At 38.6% G+C, this 8,954-nt stretch overlaps 1 protein-coding gene across 1 annotated transcript; it reads left to right on the top strand.

Moving 5' to 3' along the window:
• The first annotated feature begins 4,644 nt into the window (after positions 1-4,644).
• Positions 4,645-5,733, top strand: LOC131145500 (2S seed storage albumin protein-like). Its single transcript, XM_058094615.1, has one exon. The coding sequence runs from the start codon at positions 4,720-4,722 to the stop codon at positions 5,509-5,511; it is 792 nt and encodes a 263-aa protein (XP_057950598.1). The 5' UTR covers positions 4,645-4,719; the 3' UTR covers positions 5,512-5,733.
• The last annotated feature ends 3,221 nt before the right edge of the window (positions 5,734-8,954 follow it).

Here is an 8,954-nt window from a genome sequence, read left to right as displayed (position 1 = left end):
ACAGAAAGAACCTATTCTTTGAACTTGATGAGAAAGTTCAGGGGGAGATCTCTTTTGGCGATAACTCTAAAATCCCAGTCCGAGGGAGAGGAGATGTTTTGATCAAACAAAAGTCCGGAGATCATGCTTACATCTCCAACGTCTATTACGTGCCAGATATGAAGACTAACATACTTAGTCTTGGATAGCTCGTGGAGAGAGTCTACCAAATTAGCCTTAGTGATAAGTAGATGGTGATAATAGATGCTCGAGGAAAACTTGTTACTCGAGTTCAAATGGCAAAGAATCAAATGTTTCCGCTCGCCATCCAACATGATACGCCAAGGTGTTTGAGCGCTATCATTAGCGACAAAGATTGGCTATGGCATCTAAGGTATGAGCATCTAAAATTTGAAAGTTTGAAACAATTGGGAAACAAGAATATGGTGAAAGGTTTACCCAATATCCACCATCCAAATATGATATATGAAAGTTGTATTCTGAGCAAGCAACACAGAAACAACTTTGGAAAGCAAGCCGACTGGAGATCAACCATGCCGCTCGAGCTAATACACACGGACGTGTGTGGTCCACTAAGACCATTTTCGAATGGACAAAATCAATACTTCCTCACCTTCCTCGACGACTACAGCAGGAAGACTTGGGTCTACTTCCTGAAAAGGAAGTCAGAGGTGTTTGATAAGTTCAAAGAGTTCAAAGCTCTTGTGAAAAAACAGAGTGGCTACTGCATCAAGTCACTTCGGTCAGACCAAGGAGGAGAATACAGAGACGAAGCTTTCCTGGAATTCCTTAGCCATTAAGGGATTCAAACACAGTTCACACCGACCTACACTCCCTAGTTGAATGGTGTAGCCGAAAGGAAGAATCACACAATCCTTAACATGGCTAGAAGCATGTTAAAGGATAAGAATGTGCCCAAAAGTTTTTGGGCAGAAACAGTGTTATGTGCAGTCTATCTGCTCAATCGGTGTCCTACGAAGAGTCTTGATACAAAGACACCATATGAAGCCTAGAGTACTCAAAAGCCCAGTGTGAGTCATCTTAGATTGTTTGGCTATATAGCCTACACCAACATCGCAGAAGTAAGAAGGACAAAGCTGGATGATAAAGGAGAGAAGTGTATTCTTGTTGGATCCGGCGATAGCACCATAGGATATCGTTTCTACAATCCCATCAACAAGAAAGTCTTTCACAGTCAGGATGTCATTTTTGAAGAAAATGAATCCTGGAAATGGGACCAGGCTGAATGTTCCAAAGATGCAGAATTGACACTTGAAGGAGAAGAACCTACACAGACAAGAGAAGTGGCTATCGAGCCACAAGTTCCCAAGCTGTAGACACCTCCACATGGTTCATCACAGAGGAATGAAGCTCTATCACCAATAGAGTGTGAAATCTCAGACATGAGACCTAGAGGAGCTCGAAATCTAACCGACCTGTATGAAACTACAGAACCAATAGAAGAGTATGTTACTCTATACCGTCTGTTATTGACCAGCGATCCGGTTAGCTTTGAGGAAGCTAACGAAGAAGACAAATGGAGAAAAACGATGGATGAGGAGATTCAATCCATCGAGAAGAACAAGACTTAGGAGTTGACAAATCTCCCGAAGGGCCGCAAAACTATTGGTGCGAAATGGGTCTACAAGACCAAGAAGAATGCTCAAGGAGAAGTTCAAAGATACAAAGCAAGACTTGTCGCCAAAGGCTACAAGCAAAAAGAAGGGATTGATTATGGAGAAATCTTTGCCCCAATTGCTAGACTAGAAACTATCAGATTACTAATTTCACTTTCAGCACAAAATGGATGGAAGATTTACCAACTGGATGTGAAATCAGTATTTCTGAATGGTTTTCTGTAAGAAGAGATTTATATCGATCAACCACCTGGATATGTGAAGAAGGGCAAAGAAAATAGAGTGTACAAGTTGAAGAAAGCGCTCTATGGCTTAAAGCAGGCACCTCGTGCGTGGAATATGAGGATTGATGACTACTTCTAGAAGAATGGATTTGAGAAGTGTCCCTATGAGCATGCACTATACATAAAGATGGAGACAGATGGAAGCATGCCGATAGCCTGCCTATATGTTGATGATCTGATCTTCACCAGCAACAATCAAGAGATGTTTGCCGCTTTCAAGAGGAGCATGGTCAAAGAATTCAAAATGACGGATATTGGTTAGATGGCTCACTTCCTTGGCATAGAAGTCGTTTAAAGCAAGAAGGGAATCTTCATCTCCTAGAGCCACTATGCAAAAGAAGTACTGAAGAAGTTTGGGATGGACAAATGCAACCCTGTGACAACTTCGGTTGAAACGAGATTGGAATTAAGAAAGAATGAGGAAGGAGATGTTGACCCCACATATTTCAAGAGTCTGGTTGGAAGCTTGAGGTATTTGACGTGCACCAGACCAGATATACTCTATGGAGTTGAACTTGTCAGTAGGTACATGGAGACTCCTAACCAGTCCCACCTGAATGCAGCAAAAATGATACTCCGATATGTCAAGGCTACCATCACCGATGGTATGTTCTATTTATCAAGAGGTGATTGCAAACTTATCGGCTATTCAGATAGCGATTGGGGAAGAGATCTTGATGAAAGAAACATGGGAGATACAACGTTTACATGGTTTTCAAAGAAGCAACCCATCGTAACGTTATCATCATGTGAAACTGAGTATGTTGCTGCCGGCTCAACTATTTGTCATGGTATATGGATAAGGAATGTACTGAAGTATCGGAGATTTTTTTCAAGATAACCCCATAGAAGTCTACATTGACAACCGATTAGCGATTGCCCTTACGAAAAATCCAGTTTACCATGAAAGAAGCAAACATATTGGTACTCGGTATCATTTTATCAGGGAGCATGACAAGAATAAAGAAGTAAAGTTGATATCTTGCAGAACGTATGATCAGATTGCTGACATTTTCACGAAACCACTCAGGCATGATATTTTTGTAAGACTGAAGACAATGCTCAAAATGACAAAGTTAGGAGAGTCAAGTTTAAGGGGAGATGTTGAAAATTAAACTTGACTCGTCGGTAGTCATTTCTGTTGACATTGGAAATTGGCAGGCAACCTACTCCACCTACCAGCTCACCTCCGTTGAAGTTTAATTCCCACCATTGTTGATTATATTGTTGTATGATTTAATATAAATAGATGTGTGTGTGTGCAATGAAGGATGTGGTGTGTTGAGAGTGTAAAGCCAGTGAGCGTGAGAGAGAGTTTTAATTTGAAGTTCTCTGTATCCATTTTGAGATTGAAATATATTGTTATTGTGTATTTATTCTCACTGAATTTCAGTCACAACCAATGACTGAGTGTCCCTCTCCACCCATCATTGGTTTCAGATATATTGTGTGTGTGTATTCCATATTTGTTCTTCATTAGTTGTTGCATTTAATTTCCATTGCGCAAATCCGAGTTCCTTCACAACAACCTCCAATAATCAAAAGGATGTCAATTTTTAGTAATTCCAAAGCTTATGCATAGCACCATAAAACTTGCCAAGCTAATGGAAGCATTTTCACGACAAATCTCAGCAACGTGGAGCTTGTTACTTTTTTAATAAAATTACCTTTTAAAAAAAAAAAAAAAAATCTTAGCAACGTAGAAAGTTGAATCATGGCCAGCCACCTCTTGCATATGCCAAAAATCCCTAATCTAAGGTCCTAATAGTATGCACATGCACCACATATCCTAAAAATCAATTATTTAATTTTAAAAAAAAATTAAAATTCATTACCACATCAATCTCTTCCTACGAAAGAGATGAACAAGCATGTAAAAAAAAGAAGAGAGGCTTCCTATTGAACTCCCCATTGCAAACGTTGATACCTTAGGTTGCATAATGTGCCAAACCTTTGAAGTCCTTTGGACAATACAAAATGATTACATTACAGAATATTTTGATCATATCCTAATATCTTTAAAAATACATTTACTATCCCAATCAAGAGCAGTGGTAGACCAGAAAATTCAGGACCTTGTCCAAAAAATTTAGAATGGAACTTTTTCTAGTCTAAACTATTGCAGTAATTAACGGTTAAATAAATTATACACTTAATGTCCATATAAAATATCCAAATATTATTTTATTAATTTCTATTACAATTATTTAATTAATAAACTATTGTATCAGACTTATGTATATTTCAATTTTCATAGTACTATTAATGACCTACAATATGAAGAGAGGATTAATGCTGATTCACTTTTGAGTTTAATTATCTTGAAGATAGACTTATCGTATAAAATATAGGATGTGTACCAAATATCCTACAGCATGAATATGAAGCTGGGAGTTCATTTATTTGTAGCATGTAACAATGCTTGATTATATTTCATTTTCTTTTAGTAGAAAAGATTAATTAGAAGCACAGTGTGGATTATGATTTGAACTTGTCACGGTGATACTTGAATTCTTTTTTTTTTTTCTTTTGAAAATAATGTAAATATGGAAACAGCAGATCTGCATGCAGTGGAGTGAGGATGGAAGTAGGTACGTGGAAGCATGAACGCAGCCACCGCATCAACTGTCCATACCGTACCTCCATCTGCTGATACGTGCCCTACCCATCTCTCTCACACGTACTCCGCATGCACCCGCCGCGATCCCCCATAAATACTCCACCTTCACCTTCCCTCTCGCCGCATCCCTCTCAATACCTACTACACAAGCCGCATCTCAATATCCTTCTCAACAACCATGGCAAATCTAACCATCTACCGATTGCTGTTACTACTACTGCTCTCTTCCTTTGTTCTAGCCATAGCCGATGCCTCAACCTACCACACCAGCGTCACCATCGACGACCTTCGTCCCAACTCCCTCCTCTTCGAGATCAGCGGCAAGTGCAGGGAACAGATCCAACAACAAGACCTCAGCAGCTGCGAGCAGTACTTCACTCAAGGTGGAGGACGCGACCACGTGCGTCGCGCCGCCCATCCCCTCATCCGAAGGATCGTCCTCAACACCGATCCCGCAGAGAAATGCTGCCGCCAACTTAACGAGATGGACAAGAGGTGCCACTGTGAGGCCATGGTGGAGATTGTGGAGCAGCAGCTGGAAAAGGCGGCGGAGGCGGAGGGCGACGATTGGATGAAGATATACCAGCGGGCTGCAGAGCTGGTGGATCAGTGCGGTACCGATCCTAGCTGCCTGGAAGAAGAAAAAGTCACGATGCATATGAATAGGCACAGGAGGAACGGCGGAAGCTGCCGCGAGCAAATCGAGAGACAGGACCTCAGCGAGTGCGAAAGGCACCTCACGGAGGGTATCCGCGGGGTAGATCGGCTTCGGCAGAACACGCACCTCCTAAAGGGGTGCTGCAAGCGGCTGGAGAGGTTAGACGAGAGGTGCCAGTGCAAGGGAATAGAGGAGATAGTGCGTCGGCAGCGGGAGAGATGGGAAGGCGAGGAGGAAGAGTTGGGAGAGTTGACGCGAAGGGCGAGGGAGCTGCCAGACGCCTGCGATTTACGTGCCAGCTGCCAAATCTGAAAACTTCGAGAGGAGAGGAAGGGAGGGAGAGGAAAGGACCTGTAATAAAATAGTTCATCACCTTCATGAATCATCGTTGGCCTAATATGGTATCGAAAGATTGGAGTGATGAATATGTAATGTTGTAATAACAACACACATGATCGTGTGTGAGTGCGTGATGTCGAATCTTGTTTTTATTTGTAGCTTTTAAGTTCTAAAATATTGCAGACTTTTGGTTAATTTGGAATTTTTGGTGGTTAATTGTCCTGCTAATTGAGCATGGTAAGAAAATAACTAAAATGGTATTATAATTCTTGTCAAAATAAAGAAATTCAAAACTCAAATTCAAATGAATTGTGAAGGATGTGAAACATTGCATCAAAGGAAACAATAATAGCTTAAACATTGTTTTCATGTTACTCCATAAATCCAGTGTAAGTTTAATGTGAATGTGTCAATTTGATTCTCCCTGAATGGGTTTGGTTTTAATTTTAGGTTTTATTGCGTTATTTTAATATTTATTGGATGTTTTGTAATGAAGGAAATCTAATACTAAGTTTTAACTTAGGACTGATAGGTTTCTAACTTAACTTACCATATAAAAAATGACTTACCATATAAAAAATGGTTCTTAAGTTAAATCAGTTTACTTAGAAATTTGATTTGGATTTAGGTATTTATTTCGAGTTTTATTTATTGAATAACACGATGATAAACTATGCATATCTGATCTGATCTATTTGATTGTATTAAAATCCTAAATTTATGTTTTGTATGATAAAGTTTAAAGAAAACTTAAATTTGATGTATTGTTGCGATCTCCTTGATTTGGGAGGAAATTGGTTTGGAAATTATAAAATAAAAAAAAACCTACACGAAAAGAAATTTGGGTTTTGGGGCAACCCGAGCAACGTGGGATGTTCAACCCCGGGGGGATATGCGCGAGATTGTTAATGGGGTTGATAGTGGTTTCATCGGCCGCGATGTGTCTGGGAAACACAGACCCCCGTGATGGTTAGATGATTGACAGCCAAATATATATAAAACAGTGGCTGGGAATCTTTTGTCGCTGATGGATTCCATAATCGTCGGATTCCTTTGGGACGCCGATTGAGATGTGCCTTCAGAGTTCAGACAACATGCCAGGATTAATTATGATTTTATTGTGAGCTCTTCAACTATTGTTCGGTAGATAGATAATCATACAAATGGCAACTACTTTTAAATCTACTTTTAGGCTGTAAAGGGTCCTGTTATGTTGAAGGTTGAGAAGGGTGTAGGAGAAGTAAGTCCATTTTCTATTAAGACCAAGGTTCTAAATGGTTGCATGGGGATATTGCTTGTTACCTATGAGGCTAAAGGAGAGGGGATGCTGCCCAGGTACGGCATAAAAAAAACATTTTTTTTTTTACAAAGTTGGAGTCAGTAATTTCATGGGTAATCTTAAATGTTAAGATCAGCATATGTTTGAAACACTTTTGCTACTTTGTGAGGGTACAAAGTGCATTGACATAAGTTTTAGAAAGCAAAATGGTTATTTCTTAAATGTTGATAAATTATTCACGGTCTAACATATACTACAAAAAATAAGATTATTAGTAAAGGATCAAAATCGTCACTAATAATCACAAAATCGTCACTAATAGTATTAGTAATGATTTTGAATTAGTTATCATAACTGCCGTTACTAATACTTATTAGTGACAAATTTTAAAATCGTCACTAATAATACGTCACTAATAATAGAGTATTAGTGACAGATTATAACAGTTACTAAAATCCTAATACCGTCACTATAAATTTTTCATTGGTTCAGTTCAAATTCGTCACTAATACTCTACTATTAGTGATATTTTTGAAATTCAGTATTAGTGACGGTTTTGAAATTCGTCACTAATACTAATAATATACTTTCGTCATTAAAACTTTCGTCACTAAAATCGATTTTTTTATAGTGATATGAGTGAGGAAAAAAAAAATTTCTCTTTCTAAGGTAATTTGTGTATGCCTACTGTTTCAGTATAAGTATATTGAAATAATAAGTTGTCAAAATAACTTCTATTATGTAAATGCATTTATATTAAGGTTGTATGTATGTTATTTGTGCAAGTAATGATCGGCCCAAAGGAAGGTCATTGTTAGGCCAAATAACTTGCATACTTGCGGTGATAAATACATTAGAATTGTTAGGTTATCCATGTGAATAATAAGTCGGTCCAAAGAAACACCTATTGTTTAACAGTACTTATTATAAGTATTTGATCACTGCATGAAGGATACCACTAACAAGTTATTATTTATGTTCAAAGATAGACTATTAATGTTATACTAGGTATCTTCAGATGGGGTTCACTTTTATTTGTTAATATACTCGTCATGTATGTATGGAACTCATTTAGGTATTTAATATGACTTGTATATTATGACTGAGCATGTTGTTTGGTCTTTTTTTTGTTCTGCATTCAGTTACTGCATCTACTACTACAATTTCTGTCAACATAAATTCCATTCTGGTGCTTTACGACTACAACTTTAAGAATTGGAAGGAAAACGTCATGATTGTTCTAGGTTGTATGGATCTGAATCTTGCACTAGGGACAGAATGACCTCCCGCCCTTACGAATACAAGTACCTCTAAAATGAAAAGGGACTTGGAGAGGTGGGAGTGTTCTAATCGCATGAGCCTAAATTTAATGATCATGAAATGCTTCGTTTCTAAAGCATGCAGGGGCGCAATGTCCGATGAGGATAATGCTAAGGAATTCCTTGAGGAACTACAGAAACGTTTTGCAAAAAACGAAAAGGTTGAAACAAGCAACCTTTTGGCTAGTCTTATTTCAATGAGGTATAAAGGAAAAGGTCATATAAAGGAATATATTATGGAAATGTCTAACGTCGCTTCAAAGCTAAAGGCACTTAAGTTAGAGTTGTTTGATAACTTGCTCGTGCACCTAGTTTTTATTTCCCTTCCTACACAATACAGTCAGTTCATTGTGAGTTACAACACTTAGAAGGATAAGTGGACTTTGAATGAGCTCATTGCTTATTGTGTGCAGGAAGAAGAAAGGATTAAATGAGAGAAGACAGAAAGTGCTCACTTAGCGACTTGCTCTAAGGATAACAAAAGAAAGAAGGATAAGGATGCTGCAGTTGGGACATCCCAAGGAAAACTGTAATAGAAATCAGACCAAGAATTTGTCTGCTACTTTTGTAGGAAGGGAGGACACCTCAAGAGGGACTATCCCAATTACGCCACTTGGCGGGAAAAGAAAGTTGCGCATCAAACTTTAGTTTGTTTTCAAGTTTATTTGACTATAGTACCTTTACATACTTGGTGGGTAGATTTGGGTGCTACTACTCTCATAAGTAGGGGTAAGCAAACGGTCGGTTCGGTTAAATTTGGGTAATTAACCGAATTAACCGAAAAATTCGGTTAATATAAACCATTAACCGAACCGACC

This window comes from Malania oleifera, chromosome 1 (genome assembly GCF_029873635.1).
Source record: "Malania oleifera isolate guangnan ecotype guangnan chromosome 1, ASM2987363v1, whole genome shotgun sequence".
NCBI classification, from domain to species: Eukaryota; Viridiplantae; Streptophyta; class Magnoliopsida; order Santalales; family Ximeniaceae; genus Malania; species Malania oleifera.
The sequence above is the reverse complement of the archived record's forward strand: the minus strand, read 5'-3'. Positions and strand labels throughout refer to the sequence as shown.

Excerpts from the sequence above, each read along its gene's own strand:
- LOC131145500 (XM_058094615.1), top strand. The coding sequence starts at position 4,720 with ATGGCAAATCTAACCATCTACCGATTGCTGTTACTACTACTGCTCTCT.